Source organism: Rhinoraja longicauda, chromosome 23 (assembly GCF_053455715.1).
Source record: "Rhinoraja longicauda isolate Sanriku21f chromosome 23, sRhiLon1.1, whole genome shotgun sequence".
NCBI lineage: Eukaryota > Metazoa > Chordata > Chondrichthyes > Rajiformes > Arhynchobatidae > Rhinoraja > Rhinoraja longicauda.
In genome coordinates, this window is record NC_135975.1 from 15,646,449 (window position 1) to 15,667,360 (window position 20,912).

Consider the following 20,912-nt stretch of genomic DNA (forward strand, 5'->3'; position numbering starts at 1 on the left):
TCCATTGACCTCATACTGACTGTGCTCCCAATCAACCACAATATAGTTGTTTTCATTTCAGATGACCTACACATTATTCACTTCGCCAAGTCATTTTTGTTAAAAATATTTTACAGGTGTTTTGTGTCAGAGTTTACAAAGGGAATAATCCGGGGAAGAGATAAGTCCGGAACTTAATATTATAAATACATTAAAAGAAATAATAGAGATGTTAGTTCATCTGAAAGACATGAGGTATAACAAAATCCAAGGGACAAGAAAGCAGATGTTTGCATGGAGAATGTAAATGTGATGAAAGGTTGGAGAGGGGTCTTTGCAGATCAAGCTCACCCAGGTAATTACAGGCCAGTCAGCTTAACATCTGTTGCAATGATATACAAGAGAAGAGGATTTGCAGCATCAGGTTCATAAGAAGCTAAAACAGATTCCCCAGTGGGTAATTTGTGCTTTATGACCAGAACCGTGGAAATTTGAAGTTAATGTGTTGTAGTGAATCTCCATCAAATCTCATCAAGATCACCATTGTGATATGTGTGGCATTCCATAATAGACAAAGTAGGTTAACACAATTTTAAGGGTACAGAATATATTCATTAGGGTGTTGCTTGTTTGAAGCAATACAAAAAAACTCAGAAAAACATGGATCAATTTTCACTAGAACAAAGTGGTGGACAGGTAATCTGACCAACCTGTTTCAAACTAAGAACAGATATCACATGTGAACTGAAATTGATTGCCTCTCAAGGTCGAGGAACATAGAACAAGGGATATATTATGTGCACAAAATTAACTGGAAGAGATTTAAGGAAAGGAGCAGGAGAAGTATATTTACACAGAAGGTTGAGAGACTGTGGAATTCAGGACGAGATTTAGTGAGTGAAGTAGAGACCCTGCTGACATTTAAGCATATGACAGGTCATTGAAGGAAAGTGGAATAATAAAAGATTGGAATAGACACATGGGATTAGAATGACTGCTCGTGTGGAGGACAAATATTGACATGGACTGGTTGAGCTAAACGGGCCAATTCCATGTTGTAATTCGAAGCAACTCCGTGTCTGTCAAAAAAAATATTCATCATTACATGGAGAATCTAAACATTTGCTACTTACATTTGGATCCTTGCCAGCCATTTTGCATTCATCCACTTTATTGCTTGATGCTGGCCAGTGAACCTGAAGAAAGATATAATGCAAAATTTCAACACACTGTTAAAACAATTCAGGGACACAGTAAATACAGTAAGCATTGCAGTCAACAGTCTGCTTATTGTCGGCTGTTTGTGTCTTATGGCAATGGAAAGATTGTTGGAGGAACAGGCTAGAACGTCTTTCTGTTCACACAATCGAAAATAGAACGATGACTTCACAGCTGTTAGATTTGATCCTCTTTGGGCCCTTTTGTTAATCAAACTTTTATTGTCAGTTTGTATGGAAGATAATTCAGTTTTTAATACATCGTGTATGTGCTGACATGATTATAGCTTGGAATCTCTTCACAAACTGCTTCTGAATTTTTTTGGTTTGGCTGCACCAATGGGAAAATTAAACCAATGGGAAAACAAGAGAGAAAGCTTGTTGTAACAACACTGAAGACCAGTGTGACTGGACACATCACTGAGTGTCCCAGACAATATTTGGAGCTACAACACTTTTAGCAAAGAGCAGAAAGAAACCTTATCATAATAGTATGAAGCAAAAATCATTTCCATCATCAAGAAAATCTTCAGGAGATGAAACTTACAGCAAGGGGACTCTGGCTGATGTTGTTTACATTGAGAGACAGGATGTAATCTTTGCAGCCTAAATACAGGCGGTCTTGATCTTCATCCATGAGTAGGATGCGATAATCCAAAGGATTCGAGGACAGACTGTAAAGCTGAGATGTATGAGTGGCTTTCAGCTCTGTGAAAGGAAAACAGGTATGTGGTTATTAGTTGAGACAATTGCTGTACTGGATTCTTTGTTATGAAATAAAATATGAAATAGGATTCATTAGCAAACTTCAAGAAGCAGTTACATGGCATGGGTTACAACTAAGGCCACCTCTTCTTCATCAGGGATGTTGCAACATTTTTCACCTGCTCATCCAATTTAAAGCTCTGGATCAGGTGAAATTTCCTGAAGGGCAAGGCTAGCAAGACTGATGCCCTGATCCCACTACTCATCATACCCATTTGTCTTCCTGGGCTGTCTCTAACCACGGAGCCTTAGCAACAACTCAGAGCTCTTTAGCCACCAGTTTCCATTGGCTTCAAGCACTACAGTCCAATCTTAGGGGTTCAACGTAGTTCAGTGATCAACCTTCAAACCTCCCTGGTGGAGAAATCTACTCAATGCAAAATAGCCACTTACATTCACTGCGTTAAAGAGGCAACACTTAGCAAACTATTCCAGCATGTGATAGAACATATTTTGCTGAAATAGAAGGAAGAGTTAATCTGCAATAATTGACCTGCTGAGTCGTACAACTCATGCTTTGTGGCTGTGTCTGTGTTAAACAGTCCATCTGTATTCTGCTGGACTAGTGAACTGCACACAACATCAATAGGGCACTGAAAGAGGTCATTTGGTACTCCGACTCTTTGCTGGCACACAGCTGAACAGTACAGTCCAGTTTAGTTTAGTTTAGAGATACAGCGCAGAAACAGGCCCTTCGGCCCACTGAGTCCACGCCGACCAGTGATCCCCGCACACTAACACTATCCTACACATACTAGGGACAATTTACACATACCAAGTATACAAACCCAAGCCAAATAACCTACAAGCCTGTACATCTTTGGAGTGTGGGAGGAAACTAAAGATCTCGGAGAAAACCCACACGGTTGGGGAGAACATACTGTACAAACTCTGCACAAACAGCAACTGTAGTTGGGATCAAACCCGCATCTCTGGCTCTGCAAGCGCTGTAAGGCAGCAACTCCACCGCTGCGCCACAGTGCCGCAGTGCCGCCCAGTCAGTTTCACTCTCCCACTCTGTCCTGCAGGGCTATGTCTCAGATTTTCCTCCAGTACTAGTGCAGTTCATCACTCTTCATCTCTGTTTCCACCACCTTTCTTGGCAGCAAGTTCCTAGACATCACCACTTGTTGCGTAGAAAACAAAAACCCAGTATCTCCTCCGATCTCTTGAAGTCTATAAATCTGTGCCTCCCTGTCCTTACATCAGCACTTAATGGGAACGTCTTTTCATAATCTGATTTGTCTAATCCTGTTGCAATTTTGAATCAAATCTCTATCAGATGTGTCTTTATCCTCTCTTGCTCCGTGGACAACAATCTCAGTTCCTCTCAATTAACCTTGCAGCAACCATCTCTCAATCCTGGAACATTTCCGGTCAACCTCATTTGCATTCTGTCCAATTTCTTCACATCTGTTGTACAGTGTGGGGATCAGAACTGGATGCAATATTCTAGTTATGGCTTAAACAGTGCTTTATAAAGTTTCAGTCTGACTTTGCTGCTTTTATGTGCAATACTACCACCCAAGATCCTGTAAAATATCTCATATTCTTTGCACCAGGTTTGATATCGTTGGCAAATTTTGAAGTTTTATTCTGAATTCCAATATCCAAATAATTTTAGGTATATAAACAAAACCACACTCCTGGCACTAAACTTTAGAGAATATCACTCACTTCCATCAGTGAAACGTACCCATTTACCACAATTTGCTGCTTTCTGTTCTTAAGCCAAATTTTAAACTAAACCTACAAAGGACAATTTCTTGAGCCTCATGTTTCTCGAGTCTATTTCATGAGCCTCCATTTTTATGTCTTTTATGTTGTGATGTGTCAAATGTTTCCCTAAATTCCATTTGGAAAATATCCATCTCATTCCACTCTTAATGTCTCTATCTTTCTTCATCAAATGAATCAATTGGATTAGTAGAACATGATCTGTCTTTTACAAATCTGTTCTCACTCTCCTCAATCAATTAACTACCTATTATTTTTTTCCCTGATTATTATTCCCAGAATATTATTTATCAACAAAGTTGAACTGATTGGCCAGCAGTTGCATGGAAAACCAAGACACACGTTCTTGAACAAGGATGTCATATTTATCACTTTTCAATCCTTTGATACTTCTTTCTGTATCTAAGAAAAATTAGATAATAGCAAGACCTTCCATTTTCTCCACCTCCATTTCAAAACTTGTATTTGGTTTTAAACCCACTCAAAGCCTCTCTCCATGTGCGCATGGCGGGATTGTCCCAGGGAGCCGCGTGGATCCGAGCCACCCGCTGAACAACCGTGCCACCTCCGACCAGAATGACGACCGAAGTCCGGAACGCACCCCGGTAGGCCCGACTTGCCCCACAGGCCTTCCAGGGACTGCGGAGAATCCAGCCGGTGTGGTCTGTCTGGGCTGAAGGAGCCTCAGCGGTGGCAGCGATGGGAGTCTCGGTGGCGGCAGCGGGTGCCTCGGCAATGGCGGGAGACTCGCCGGTGGCAGCAGGTGCCTCGGCAGCGGCAGCGGGAACCTCGGCGGCAGTGGGGCCTCAGCGGCGGCGGCAGCCTCAGCGGCAACGGGAACCTCAGTGGCGGTGGGCTTCGCAGTCGATGAGTGTGAGGGGGAGGGGAAGACAATGGAGGACTCAGCGTAGGGGGACCGCTGTGAGGGACAGTGGAAGAACAAAGGGGGACCCGAGAGGGTGGGTGTGGGGGAGGACTATAGTGTATAATCCTCTGCCCTGGGGATAAGTCTGTGTTTGTTTGTTTGTTTTGTCATTTGTTCCGGTGAAGGCGCTGTGCACACGGCAGCCAGCCAACAGTCGCTTGTCTTTTTCTTTTTGTTTTCACTTTTAATTTCAAGTTTTTGTGTACCTTGTGTAGTGTGACTGTCAGCAGACCAATTTCCCTCCGGGGATGAATAAAGTTTTATCATATCACATCATATCGTATCGTAAATTATATCATTTCCAACCCAACGATGTTCCGTTCAGTAAATCTCTCTGCTTCTACCTCTTTTTTCTCCTTTAAAATGATCATTAGGATCGTCCTCTCGGAGAAAGTTGACCCGATATGTACTTGGCATCAAATCAGTGGAAGTCTTTTTTTCGGGATTCGGTAGATTTTACTAGATTTCATTGGGTTGTTGTTATCTATTCCAAGATTAAATAATAAACCATGTACAATTCATGACTTTTTGATACTTCCACAAGTTATCTTCCATGGGAGTAACCTTTAAGTACTCACAAATTGGGTGACTTTGTGCTGACACAGACGGTGAATTTGTAAACAGGGTGATGAGGGCTGATCATAGAATGAGAAGCACATTCTATTGAAGTTTTTCCTTAAAAGTTTCTTCTTGGTTCAATATGTCAAGGGTAATCTCAGAACAGTGGTTCAATTTAAACCTTTACTAAAGAGTTGATGCAAAGTAAAATATTCCACACTGATGCTGAAATTATACTGCTCATATCTGCAGAAGATCTAGGTGAAGAAATTGACTGGTTCTATCTGTTCTATCATTCCCACTCATTGAACATTTCTCCAAGTTTATGGCTCTCCCTGATCATATCGGCATATGAAAACATTCAAGCAAATCAACAAATTAAAAATGATCTTGGTTTTGAAATGGAACTCTAGGGAGAAAAAGGGCAAGGAGAAACATCTAATTCATATTTTTTGGAGGCCGTGCAAAAATCCAGCTGCAGTGTATTAGCCTTCTCGGGAAACTCGTTGGACACAATTACAATTTCCTATCACAGACCTAACAGGCAAAATAAATTTCCAGTTAGAAGTAACAGAATGATCATACCATCATCCATAATAGACCAGGGTGAACATGTTATCCAGCTGTCAGCATGCAGTCCCAGTTTTTATGGAATAGGTTTTTAAACACAGCAGCGGTCAATTGAGAAAATGAACCGTTAGTGCGGATCCTTGTCTGAAATGGATCCAACCTGCTTTCCACTTCCTGAAATGTCTGATGCAGCCAACCTGAAACCGAAGCTGTGGAATTACAGATTAAACTCTGTTATATCACAGTCTAAATAAAACAAATGTGCATTAAGAAAATGCAGCAAGAGAGTTTGGGTTGGACTTTAGGATTTTGTGATGTTTCTTTGGCTTTCACATGTATAAATATGTTGAGGAACCTCAGTTTCAATGCTGTTGGTCACAACATGGAGCTAACAGTCAATAGTCAATCAATAGTCAATAATGCTTTCTTTGTTACATATGCAACTGCACAGTAAAATTCATGTTGCACATATTATACATGCAGCCCCCCTGATCTGTTCAGCACAAAGGGTTCATTCCCTCAGTTCCTAGTCAGATGGTTGGATTTGGTGATTGACTGAGCCAGGGGAAACACCCTCGGGCAGAGAGAACACATCATTTGCTGTTTGATCTCCAGCTTCAGGCTACTGGACCAGTAAATAAAAAATCGATCTTGTGCCTCAAGGTCATCTTTGTCCAGATGAAGGAAAACACTTGAGAGGGGGTATGGGATAGAAATTAGAGGCAATAAATTGCAAGATTGAGAGACATACCATGAAAAAAAATGCATATGCAACATTTCTCTCCTGATTATCATTTGGGGTGAGAATCAGGCAGATGAAGGCCAAAATGGTCACTAACCCCCCTTCACCACCACCCCACCACAATAAAGTCAGGAGGGAAACCACGGATTTTAATGTCCGGGCTCCATATTTTTGGGCTGCGTACGTTTGAATGCATAGGTAGTAGATGAGAGTGGGTGGGGAAGGGGCGGTGGATGTAACATGGGGGTGGGTGCAGGAGGTTGTCACTGGGAGGTGAAGGAGCAACACTGCTACTGGTTTAAGTTTCAGGATGTCCTGGCAAGGTTAACTACAGGACAAAGGAAGAAATGAGGATTCTATTTTACATAATCACGATGGGACATTTACACTCTCTTTGATCTAAAGGCAATGCACAAAGATTGCAGAAGAAGCATGTGCTGTAACATGCTTAGTAGCTGCATAGAATGACTTGGCTCCATTTTATTTTGAAACTGAGAAACAAATCCACAAAGCTCGATTGTTCTCAGAAGTCTCCAACATTTCCAACCATCCTACCAGTGTTCTTTTACCAGGGAAATTCATCTTCTTGAAGTGTTAGTATGGAATCCTTCTGATGGTTGGGTCAATTGCATGTCTCATCTGATTTAGGTGCAAATAAAAAGCTTGACCTGGGCCAGCGTCCAACCTCAAACGTTAGATACCTTTTTAGGAGGAGTTCTGGGATCTTTGGGCTTGCGTTCCACAAAGCAATTCTTTTGTTTATTTATTCTGTAAATCAGCACTGATTTTCCAAACGATTTGTTTTCGGCAGTAAGTCAGGAGCCTGTCTTCTTCTGATGAAGAAGAAATGGTTGTATAGAGATATTGTGCCAGGTTCTCATTGCAGTTATTGTTAATGCAGGTAGACTGGGAAAATCAGGTTGGTAATGGACCGCAGGAAAGAGAGTTTGTGGAGTGCCTCCGAGATGGATTCTTAGAACAGCTTGTACTGGAGCCTACCAGGGAGAAGGCAATTCTGGATTTAGTGTTGTGTAATGAACCTGATCTGATAAGGGGACTCGAGGTAAAAGAGCCATTAGGAGGCAGTGATCACAATATGATAAGTTTTACTCTACAAATTGAGAGGGAGAAGAGAAAACCGGAAGTGTCAGTATTACAGTATAGCAAAGGGGATTACAGAGGCATGAGGCAGGAGCTGGCCAGATTTGACTGGAAGGAGGCCCTAGGAGGGAAGACATTGGAACAGCAATGGCAGGTATTCCTGGAAACAATGCAGAAGTTGCAGGATCAATTTATCCCAAAGCGGAGGAAAGATTCTAAGGGGAGTAAGAGGCACCCGTGGCTGACAAGAGAAGTCAAGGACACCATAAAAATAAAAGAGAAGAAGTATAACATAGCAAAGAAGAGTGGAATGCCAGAGGATTGGGACTCTTTTAAAGAGCAACAGAAGATAACTAAAAAGGCAATACGGGGAGAAAAGATGAGGTACGAGGGTAATCTAGCCAATAATATAAAGGAGGATAGTAAAAGCTTTTTTAGGTATGTGAAGAGGAAAAAAATAGTCAAGGTCTAGGAATGACCGGTCAGCGGATTGAAGTGGATCATCTATGTTATATAAAGCCAATAGCCTGCGATTAGATTAAGCTGCAGGCTTAAATGGAAATAATACCCAGTGTACATAGTTACTCATATAATCTAAATAAGCTGTTCTTAAAAGACAGTGATTTTTTCACCCCTTATTAAATTTATTTTTCTGATCTACAAAAAATATATTGATATGATTAAAGAATTAGATGGTGTGGTCTTATTTCAACACTGAAATGTTGGTAAAATTAAATTTATTTATTCCACACTTGCACTGTTGTCAGGATGGTTCTGTAAATCAATCACTGGCAGTCTCTGAAGATAGTACTGGGCTGACTTATTCTTGTTTGTCCTTATGTGTAGGAAAGAACTGAAGATGCTGGTTTAAACCGAAGATAGATACAAAAAGCTGGAGTAACTCAGCGGGTCAGACAGCATCTCTGGAGAATAGGAATAGATGACGTTTCAGGTCGGGTCTGAAGAAGGGTCTTGACCTGAAACGTCACCTATTCCTTTTCTCCAGAGATACTGTCTGACCCGCTGAGTTACTCCAGCTTTTTGTGTCTATCTCCTTTGTCCTTATTTAGGTCTTCATTCGATGGTCCGAATTACATCTGTGACTAACTGCCAGACAAGGCAGCTCTGAGGAAATACCATTGGTGTCTTCCATCTCTCTGACTCCTAAAACATTCTCATTTAGCACGAGTAAAGTTGATTACGCAACCATGAATATTTGCAGTTTAAAGGAAATGGTGTGTAAATTGGATGCCTTGTTTCCTATATTCCAAAATTGATTATGCTTCAAAAGAAATTCATTGCAGAGGAGGACAAGATGTTGAGAGGCTCTAGATACATGCATTTCCTTTTCTTTGGTTCTGACGGTCTGAATGTCCTTCAGTCACACCATTTTATTTGTTCATCTCATGCCATGTGTATGTGTGGGAGGGGGTGGTGGTGTGGGGGGGGGGGGGGGAACTTTTCTCTTCCTCACGGCGCGGGGTGCGGCTCGGCTGCGGGGCCTAACATCGCCCGGTGCGGCTTGGCCGCTGGACTTAACAGTGCCCGGTGCAGCTCGGCCGCGGGACTTAACATCGCCCGGTGCGGCTCGACTGCGGGACTTAACTTCGCCCGGTGCGGCTCGGCTGCGGGTCTTTTCATCGCTGGTGCGGCTCGACTGCGGGACTTAACATCACCCGGTGCGGCTCGACCACGGGACTTAACATCGCCCGGTGTGGCTCGGCCACGGGACTTAACATCGCTGGTGCGGCTCGACCACGGGACTTTACATTGCCCGGTGCGGCTCGGCCACTGGACTTAGCTGCGCAAGGCTTGGTCGCGGGCCTTTCATCGCCCGGTTCGGCCGCGGGACGTTTCAGCGCCCGGTGCGGGGACTGTGCGGGTCGGTCGGGGACGAGCTGTCTGTCCGTGGGCGTGGGGAAGAGAGTGGAAGTTTTGTTGCCTCCATCACAGTGAGGGGGTGTTTGGAGTCACTGTGATGGACGTTTGTGTTGGGGTTATGTGTCTTGTGTTCTTTTTTTCTATGACTGCTATGTAGTTTCGTTCGGTACTTCGGTGCCGAACGACAAATAAAGCTCTGTTATACTGTTATACTATCTCCAGTGTGCTGTACGCCTATGCAGTTATTCTCACAGGAAATCATCTGTGAACTGAGATAGTCATCTCAAGCTGCTAGTTAGCTCGTTGACCAAAAACATGATATCAAACTACGCTATATTGAACATTCTTTAGTAAATGCCGTTGGATACAATTTTTAAATGACACATACAATAAAAAAATAACAAATTGGAAAATAATGGGCTAAAGGGTGGAGTTGCTGAATTTTTGCCCCATGATGTGCTGGAGATTTCAGAGGAAAAGCTACGTTTTTTTTAATGAATTGTGTTGAAAGAGGATTCCAGCGCTGTTATATGCTGAACAGCTGCCTGAACCACATCAGCCAAGAGTTTGCAATTTCTCCAGTCTTGGCCAAACGGAGAACAGATCGTGATCACACAACCAGCTTTCAGGCTTGAATGTTTTAATGAAAAACATACACAGTTAGCGATTCCTCTGAAACATTTATTATTTTTCAAAGAGAAACACCTAATTTCACGTTTTTGAAAATGTGCCAGCTGTAATGAATCATTGCCACTTCATCAGAGTGTGCGTGCATGAGGCTGTCCTTGATAAGGTGGAAGATAGACACAAAATGCTGGCAACTCAGCGGGTCAGGCAGCATCTCTGGAGAGAAGGAATGGGTGACATTTCGGGTCGAGACCCTTCTTCAGCGTCAACCATTCCTTCTCTCCAGAAATGCTTTCTGTCCCGTTGAGTTACTCCAGCATTTTGTGTCTATCTTTGGTTTAAACTAGCATCTGCAGTTCCTTCCTGCACACCTGAAAAGGTGGGGTTGACTTTATTAATTCAGTTGAAAATTCACAAGATGTCTTATATTTACCTCAATACAAAAAGAGGCCATTCGGACTATCTAGTCTTTACTAGTACACGGGAGAGCAACCCCTTTATTCCATTCCCTCCTCCTTCCTTCCCAATGCCCTCTCAACCTACTCTCTCGACTCACATCCATCAATTCCCTTTTGCTATTTTTTTCCCCATTAACCGACACTTGGTGATATGCAGCTGCCAATTAACCCATTGAATGTCTTTGGGATGCGAGGGGAAGCTGGAGCGCCTGGAGGAAAACTAAGCAGCCACAGGGACAACTGTGGTGCCGCCATGCTGCCCTTTATAGTTACAAAACAAAAATAATTGTAATTTGCAATGTGTTTTCTTTCGCAATGCTGGGGTACAGAAGAAACAGAATCAGTCGCAGATCATTTCACCATGTTCACAACAAAGTGATTGATCATTACCTCTGTCGGTGGAGACAAATCAAGGGCTGAATCTTTATTCCCACCGGTAGCCTTCATTAGCACGAAATATGTCACATGGAGTTGGATCTGTGTTTATAAGCTCAAGTTTCACTCAAGGCATGACCTAAACCTTTCAATTACATCACTGCCTCTCAATATTCCCAACTCGCCCATCTATTTAATTTTTTTTGTTCATCATATGCAACCGTTTATCTTTTCATTTCGGTTTTCTGATGGGTTAGCTACGCAGACCCGATGCCGACTATCTGAGTTTACAGAATGTACATTTCCATTGTACAATTGTTAATGCTTTCCAGGATTTTTCCCCATTAAGGAAATTTAATTTTGTGTGCCATATCTATGCTGACATAATTACTTCATCTGAAGTGTGGAAGAGGAGAAAAATCTGCAAATCTTCAATGGTCTCCCATCTGAAAGCAAATGTTGAACAAACTTGAATACAGTAGCAATAACTCAAAGGGTCAGACACCATCTCCGGAGAAAAGGAGTAGGTGATGTTTCGGGTCGAGACTCTTCTTCAGATTTAAGAAGGGGTCTCGACCCGAAACATCACCTATTCCTTTTCTCCAGAGATGCTGCCTGACCTGCTGAGATACTCCAGCCTTTTGTGTCTATCTTCTGTTTAAACCAGCATCTGCAGTTCCTTCTTGCCCGTGAATACAGTAATATATTATTCAATGTGAGATACACCTCTCAACTTAATTGGAAGAGCACAAATTGACATGTGAAAATTGATATAAAATTGACATCAAATATGATATTCCGAATCGCGTTACTATTTCTTGGTGCTTCGAGTGAGTTCTTTGCATTTTCTGATCCTCTGCACGTTGGCTGCTGAGCCTTGGTTTTGTTGCAGGCACCAGTTAGATGCTCAACCACAGAGTTATGAACGTTGATCAAATGGCATTCCTTCTCTCCAGGGATGCTGCCTGTCCCGCTGAGTTATTCCAGCTTTTTATGTCTCCTTTTGACCAAACGGCACCTGGGGCTATGTCATGATCCCCACACCCACAGAAAGACTGCCTGGCGTTTCGGAAGGTGTCAACAGCATCAGTGGGCTATGTGGCTACGGGTGTTTGGCAGATGAGTTGAATTCGTAGGCTGTTCAATGAGCCAGTACATTCAGCAAAGTGTTCCCAGCCAATTTTGATAGTTGAATGCATATGTTTAAGGGAACAAGGAAACTCGGAATAACAGCACATAATTCTCTTCCATAGACAGGGTGAGAGTTCCCATGTCCTGTAATCTGAAACTAACACTGCAATGACTGTTTTGTTGGAAGATTAGGTACTATTCCCTTCAGACAACTTCTCTCCTTTCCCTTTCTTGGCCTGAACATGTGATTTATCACTTGCAGCTGAGAAGCCTGATAGGTGATTTGTCACTTTGAATCCAGCCACCTCGAGAAGCAGCACAGCAATCTGGTTTGGTCCCGACTCCAACTCTTTGTCTGCAACCTCCTAGCTTTAGATTTTGATGAAACAGCTTACTTTTTTCTGCCCTTCCTTTACGATTCTCACCAGCTGCTAAAGCAAATATTCCAAGCTCATCAACATCGCTGAGCTGCTTCATCCATCCACCTTTGTGAATTGGAAGGCACCTTTATGCCTTCAGTTTCTGGGTGGATGGTAGACAAGTAAAGGACATGTGACCAACAAGACCTGTACCATCCACTCTGCTTCAAGCATCATGCTATGTGTTCCCAATGGCTTCACTGGGATATCGTGTCATCGTGATGCACTGGCTCTAACAGCCCCTCCCCAACTCTGCAGAAATGGAACAGCACTGCCAGTTCACATCTCTTGTGTTTGGTCCCTGGCATGGCAGGAGAGATTAGTGAGTGCGTGAAATACGAATAAAAAGAGTAATTAAAAAAAAATACAGTGGGTGAATTTCTACACAGGGGAGCAATCTTGCAACATCACTGAAGCTTCAGGCTGGAAATTAGTCAGACCTTCCACAGATGCCTCTCTTGCTTGTCAGTTGCTGGGATCAGAGCTCCCCTTAAACTAAATTAGTCACAATGACAAAGATGGAATGATTGTAGTTCAGGGATACTACAGCCTAACTAAAGAACAGTACTGCTATCTGAAATTTGAAATCTAGTGCTACTGCTTTCCATCTGCACAGAAAGTGATAAAAGTTCCAGACAAAGAAACGGCAACAGACTAATAAAGCTCATGGTCAGTAGTGACTTGCTCTATCGTATAACTTAGTAAGAATCGCCAAAGACATTCTCACAATGATTCCTTTCAAAATATTTCTAACATTCAACATACCAGAAAAAGGTTAAATATTCCCATACTTATGGAAATGGTGGGAACTTACTTACAACTGTGTGTGATATATATTTTTAAATTATAAATTGAAGAGACTACCGGAGACATTTTACAAGCCAACAACCTGCTCAGTTTGTAGTTGCAGCAAAATTTCAATCAAAACAACTTTAAAATAACATAAACAGCAAATCTATTAAATTGCCCATCTGCATGCTATGCCCAAACATCTAATGTATACATTCCCACGCAAGCCATAAAACTGGATGCAAATAAAAGGCCTGGTCGGAGATCAAGAGAGTGTGTGATGGATCCTTACTATTTGTGACATGGGTTTGCTGTCCCAGTTCCAAGAAGGAACCAGAGGGTGGGAGGATTATGTGTCCACATTACTGACACTATCTGGGTAAGACGGAAACTAGATTGGCTGAAGGCCATTTAAACTGCCCAAATGGTCTCATTTAGGAGTCTGAATGATGACACTGGCATCACTGATAATCTGCTGATACAAATCAGTGCTGGAACCGAAGAGCTCCAATTACTATCCTTGCAATACTTTGACATTTAGAAACTGCAAAGCTCAAAACAAGACCATTGAAGAAACAGGACAGCCCATTATAAAGTATTTTAATAACACACTATTTTTGCATATTAGCAGTTGGACACTAAAGCCATTAAAGACCGCTAATGGGAGTTATCAAATACACTGAAGATTGTGTGAAAAACTTTTTCACCCAGGGAGTTGTGAATCTGTGGAATTCTCTGCCACAGAGGGCAGTGGAGGCCAATTCACTGGATGTTTTCAAGAGAGAGTTTGATATAGCTCTTAGGGCTAACGGAATGAAGGGATATGGGGAGAAAGCAGGAACAGGGTACTGATTTTGGATGATCAGCCATGATCATATTGAATGATTTGGCTTGAATGTCCAAATGGCCTACTCCTGCACCTATTTTCTATGTTTCTATGAAATGTTGGATTCTCACATAGATCTTTGTGCACAAATGTACATTTGCTTCACCCTCCAGCAATACGATGGCAGAAGCTTTCAGGCCAAAGTGCAAGCAGCAGCTCTCTCTTAGGGTCCTGCCCCCAGCTAAAGTCAATATTCAGCTGTCGGCATAGCAGCTGTAATGAAGATGACACAATGAGTACTACGCTTGACACAGCTGCCACCCAGAAGGGTAACCATCTGATGCTGTCACCACCTGGCACCCTCATGCCATTCTATTGCCTCACTCTCGAGGCACAGGGGTACCTTTAAATTAGATCATGAAAGATTACAAGATACCAGGTAAAGCAAATAAATTACATTTCTAAGATTGTTTTCCATAATTCTTTGATATTTAAATCGCATCTAATTCCCTGCTAATAACAGCTCCAATTAATTAAGGAAAATCAAATCAGAACAGCCGTCAATTATGGAAAAGTGGCAAATTACTAAATTCAAAATGGTAGACACAGATGTGCCTCCCATACATTCACAGAGACATAAAGGTGTTTGGTCTGAATTAAAGAAAACGACAAAGTCCTCAATTTTGAAATTCGTCAGACTTCAAAATTTACCGCTTAGTGCTATCCTAATCCATACTTTCTTCATTTTCTCAAAGCTCTTACACCGTCATTCACTCAAGTGGTACTGCGGTCATGTTTAATATCCAGGGCTAACATTACATTCCCACACGCAACAGCAATGCTTCCTCCTCTGTCCATTTTGCGAACTGCACACAATGAGTGCCCAGATGGTCACAACTGTAAAACAGCAGCTGTGGCAGTGTTATCAGAGGCTTCACCATGACTATGTGAGTTACTCTCTGAAAGAACATATGGGTTTCCTCGCAGAGCATTGGGAGCAGCAAAAGGAAACTTCCCCCCATCGCCACATCACAGCAACAACGTAGGCAGGCACGGTGGAAAGATTCCATTTGATCAGCCAGACCTTATGATAGGCTGTTGAGCACTCGTGTTACTTAGAAATTGAGGCGTAACTGTCAAAGCATGGGGCCTATTTGTCCTGTTGAAAACTTTTATGTTATTCCTCAAAACTGAAGATGCGGTGATGAAGTTCGGCCTGGGCAAGGTTGCAAAACAAATAGGATGCAGCTGCTGGCGTTTGCATGTCCTGTTGATGTTCAGCTCCATCAATTTTAAAGGAGCTGATAACCAAGCGAGGTGTGAGGTTTGTGGATGATGGTTGGTAGCTTTCAGTTAATGTGTGACGTAGAAATAGGCATTCACTGTACTTCCCGACAACATTCATTTCCAATGGAACTTCGGTTAGATTGTATTTACTGCTTTGTTTGTGACAATCACTAGTCTGTCCCCTGTGATGGATATATACATATATATAAATAAATGCCACCAATCCATGTTAATGCACAGCAGAGAGCTCTCTGCATTTGGTCTGAACTCTCCGATAGCTATTTGGAGTGGTTGGAGCCGCTGCAGGCACAAGACCTGATCCCCCGGAGCACAGCTGGCCTGCACCCTGAAGGGTCTCATGGTCAGCTTATCGCTCAATGTCCCAGGTGCCTGGGCATTCAACCAGTCATTCCTTTGATTCATTTGCAGCACCTCACCTGATGTGAAGAGGGCATTTATACTTAGTCATTCATTCACAGTATTGGTGTCATGTAATATCACTGTATACTACATCAACCATATATCCCATCATTGATCTTCTCTGTTACTTTAACTAGAAAGATCTATCAAGGTAGTTGGACATGATTTGCCATTACTAAATCCTAACTGAACATGTTTCCAAAACTGCTCACAGACAAGTTCTTACTCCTTTAATGTGCGAGTTACCTTTGGGAAATAATAACTGTGAAAGCTGCTGTTTTGTTACAAATCCTCAGTGTTTCATCAATATCCTTCAGGGAAAGAAGCTTGTGTGTGGTCTGGCCAAACGTGGCTCTACATTGAACCCTGACTCCCTCAGGACAGCAGTAAGGGTTGATTTGCCAAAGTCGCCTCAGAGCGTAAACAAATCTGAGTTCACAAGAGCTAATCTTCAGACTCATTTGTCTGCAGATTCCTACATTGCTCCACACCTATGATTGCACTGGCATGGTACTTGCTGGGTGTGGAGCACTGCTTTCCTTGGGATGAGATTTCTTCAGAAGGTCATCCACTGGAGAGTTGAACATGTGCGATGGGATCTCCCTACTAGAGACCACAGCATAACTCATACAGGTCAGCACAGTTCCCAGAACACTGTTTTACAGATCACTGTTTTAATTTTAGTAATACAGAATTAAAACAGGTCCTTAGGCCCACCAAATCGACCATTGATCATCCATTCACGCTAGTTCTATGTTATCCCACACTCATCCACTCCCTGCACATTATGAGTAATTTAGCCAGCCAAGTAACCTACAAACCTACATATCTTTGGAATGAGAGGGGAAACCAGAGGAAGTCCACGTGATCACAGGGAGAACATGCAAATTCCACATCGACCGCACCCAGGGTCAGGATCGAACCTAGGACTTCCGCTGTGTAAGGCAGCAGTTCTATCAGGTGAGTCCCTGTATCACCACTGAACGTTTATGTTGTCAATATTGAAAACGCTACAGGCTCTACTGCTTTCATGACAGTGGGACCACTGTTCAATACCACTGTGCTTCACCCTAATGTGGCAATGTAAGAAGCAATCAGAAAAAACACTAATCTGCAGAGTTTCATTACAATCACACTTATACAAGTTATAATAGGAATCCAAGCCTTGATTACAATTAATTGAATAGCAATACCAACAGTTTATCTATAACTTTGAAAAAGCTGTACAAGGTATCTCACAGAGAGGGAATAAAAACAAAACAGGTAGTAAGAAAGTGTAAGGAGGCGGCTATCAAATGGTTGTCAGACAAAGAAGAGGGAGGTGGAAAAGTAGTGGAACGCTAAGTTCTGGAACACTAAGCAATGACACACCAAACAATGTCCACAGTTGTCATGCAGTACTGATAATGCTGATCAAGTTGCATACGAGGCTAGTCCTGTTGGCCTGCATTTGGCCCACAGTGCTCGACTCCCCTTCACATCTATATATCTTTCCAAATGCCAAGGAAAGACGAGAAATTTCCTCTCATTCCAAATAGGGTGGAAGCAGAGTAAATATTTTTAAAGCGGTGGTGGATGGAAACTTGATAAGTAAGGGGGTAAATGATGAGTGTGGTTGGGCGGGGGGGGGGGGGGGGGGGGTGGGGAGGGGGGGGGGTGGAGGAGCTCAAGACTGATATCAAATTAACCATGTCTCTAACTAAACGGAAGAGCAGACTGAGGGCTGAGTGGTCCCCTCCTGCTCGTTATTTTGTGTGTTTTCTTAATCTTCAAATATCTACTAATTCGGGCATGGTGAATGAAGTCTGAAAGATTATAAAAAGGTAGAATCTTGTCCAAATAAAAGTGTAGAGCCCAGTAACTACGGACCAGTCAGCTTAACCTTGATGGTGGAGAAAAAACTTTCCAAAAAATCATCAGGATCACCATTAAAAGTCATCTGGAGAAGTTTGGATTGATTAGAGAGAGTCAGTTTGGATTTGGTAAAGGCAAATCATGTCCAACTAACTTGGCAGATCTTTCTGATGAAGTAACAGAGAAGATAAATGACAGGGAGGTAGTATATGTAGTGACCTATGGGTGTAGGTTGATGTAATATATCTGGTAGGTATTACATGACACCAATGGCATATACTGTGAATGTTTTACTGAGCACTGAGTACAATTGCCCTCTTCACATCACGTGAGGTGCTGCAAATGAATCACGTGAGGTGCTGCAAATGAATGTAAACGAATAACTGGTTGAACATCCAGGCACCTGGGACATTAGGTGGTGAGCTGATTATGACACCCTTCCGAATGCAGGCCAGCTGAGCTCCGGGGGATCAGGCCTTGGGCCTAACAGTGGCTCAGACTTCACTTGTAATTTCTATGTGCTATCAGAGAGTTTGGATCAAATGCAGAGAGCACTCTGCCATGCCATTCACATGAGTGGGTTAAACATGAATGCTCACAGACAAGTTCTTACTCCATTAATGTGCGAGTTAATTTTGGGAAATAATAACTGTGAAAGTTGCTGTTTTGTTACAAATTCTCACTGTTTCATCAATATCCTTCAGGGAAAGAAGCTTGTGTGTGGTCTGGCTGAACGTGGCTCTACATTGAACCCTGACTCCCTCAGGTCAGCAGTAAGGGTCGACTTGCCAAAGTTGCCTCAGAGCGTAAACAAATCTGAGTTCACAAGAGCTAATCTTCAGACTCATTTGTCAGCAGATTCCGACAATGCTCCACACCTATGATTGCACTGGCATGGTACTTGCTGGGTGTGGAGCACTGCTTTCCTTGGGATGAGATTTCCTCAGAAGGGCATTCACTGGAGAGTTGAACATGTGCGAGGGCTTCTCCCTACTGGAGACTACAGCATAACTCATACAGGTCAGCACAGTTCACAGAACACCGAAGCAAATACCGAATTGAAACAGGCCCTTTGGCCCACCAAGTCCACATTGACCATCGATCACCCATTCACACTAGTTCCATGTTATTCCATTTTCTCATCCATTTGTTGCATATTAGGGGCAATTTTGACCGAGGCCTATAAACATTTTTGGGATGGAGAGGAAATCGGAGCACCCAGAGGAAGCCCACACAGTCACAATGAGAACATGCAAACTCCACACAGAAAACACCTAGGATCCGGATCAAATCCAGGACTCCAGCGAATTGAGGCAGCAGCTGCACTTCTGTGGCACCATTGAAGGTTCAAAACTGGAACCGCAGCTGACTCTGCTGCTTTCATGACAGTGGGACCGCTGTTCAATACCATTGTGTTTTACCCCCACCACTTCAAATACCTCTTTTACTCTCTGACTCAACTCAATTCATGATGCAGCATTATAGGACTTTGGTCAGGCTGCATTAGGAGTATTGCAATGCTGTTTTGGTCGCCCCATCACAGGAAGGATGTGGAGGCTTTGGAAAGGGCAGAGGGAAGGATTCCCAGAATGATGCCTGGATTAGGGAGTATTAGACACAGGGAGAGTTTGGACAGATTTGGATTGTTTTCTCGGGAAGCATGTTGTAGGGAGACCTGATAAAAGTATATAAAATGATAGAGGCATAAATAGGATAGAAAGTCAGAACCTCAGGATGAAAAAAAATGAAATAATAGAGGGTACAGCTTTAAGATGAGAGGGGCAAAGTTTAAAGGAGATGGGCGGGGAATTTTTTTTTTACTCAGAGGCTGGTGAGTGCACTGCTGTGGGAGAAGTAAATACAATAGTGGCATTTAAGAGACCTTGGGGTTGGCAGCTGGATATGCAGGGAAGGGTGGATTATGTGCAGGTAGATAAGAGTTGGGCTTGGCATCATGTTTGGCATGGAGATTGTGGGCCGAAGGGCCTGTTCTTGTGCAGTACTGTTCTATGTATATTCTAAGTGAAGCAAACTTAGCCTGACTTTCTTGATATATGGTAAAGTGGGAACTAAAACAAAATTAAAAGGTGCGTGTTTATTCTTGCTGAAGGCCACAACCACTTCACTGCTCAAGTCCCTAGTCCATCCTGTGATAAATGTATGGGACCCCGATCTAAAGGTTTCAAGGAATGATTCCTCTTGCCGGTTGTCCATCGTACCAGCTTAGAGAAACAAGCCAAGATTGTAATCTGAGGAAGGCTGTGACAAAGGTGTAGGAAGGAACTGCAGGTGCTGGTTTACACTGATAGACACAAAATTCTGGAGTAACTGGGAGGGACAGGCAGCATCTCCGGATAGAAGGAATGGGTGACGTTTCAGATCAAGACTCTTCTTCAGACTGAGAGTCAGGGGAGAGGCAGGCACAGAGATAAGGAAGGGTAAGGTGTGAAAACAAGACATCAAAAGGTCAAGGAAAATGTAGAATAGATCATTGTTAGCTAGCAGAAGGAGACAACAAAGCTATCCAGAGATGCTGCCTGTCCCACTGAGTTACTCCAGCATTTTGTGTCTATCTCACAATGTAGATTGCAATTGCGAATGTAGATTGCAAGTCAAAAGTGTATTTACCTTACATGGGCCAGTTTAACAGTCTGGCAATTTCTGCTAATTGGGTGGTGAGAAAAATCAGATTGATAATCATTCCATGTTTTCTTATGAGAAAGGCCTGATACATTTCCTTTCTGAAACACTCTAATATTGACAAGGTGGGGAAAAACTCCACAGCAAATGATATTACCTGCTGAAAAGCATATAATGCTTTTAAAACAAATTACAACACAACCTCCTCTCCGCATGTGCCAGGCAACATTGGGCTTTGATAAAGTTCAGCTCAGTTGTTCAAAGACCCGTCAATATTATGAGCAATGTGTCAGGGGAAGGGATTGTTGAGTGTGTATTTGGTCTTTTCTTCACAGCTGGTTAGCAGGCCCACTGCTTGGTGTTTGGATAAGGTTTGTTTTGTTACAGGAGTGTGAAAAAGCCAACAGTTCGGCTCTCACAGATTACACAGTGCAACTCCTGTTTCCCAGCACTAAATTGCAGGGGCGACATAATGATGTGCAAAATGTTTTTGATATGAACTTGCGTGAAGGTTTCTTTCTGTGAGACAAGAGAGTGAGTGGCTCCTGTTTGAGAGCCTCTTCACATTGGTAGGGTCCCTGGCACCATTTCCCAGCTCAATCTCATGCAGC

At 42.7% G+C, this 20,912-nt stretch overlaps 1 protein-coding gene across 11 annotated transcripts in view; it reads right to left on the reverse strand.

The window, feature by feature from the left end:
* The window catches only part of sema3c (sema domain, immunoglobulin domain (Ig), short basic domain, secreted, (semaphorin) 3C), a 206,937-nt gene that overhangs the window by 33,426 nt on the left and 152,599 nt on the right, over positions 1 to 20,912 (reverse strand). For all 11 annotated transcript variants that reach the window (XM_078419759.1, XM_078419755.1, XM_078419752.1 and 8 more), the window contains 2 exons: positions 1,744 to 1,904; positions 1,113 to 1,175 (listed from right to left, as the gene is read on the reverse strand). In XM_078419759.1, coding sequence (XP_078275885.1) covers positions 1,113 to 1,175; positions 1,744 to 1,904 — 224 coding nt within the window. The remainder of the gene's footprint in view (positions 1 to 1,112; positions 1,176 to 1,743; positions 1,905 to 20,912) is intronic.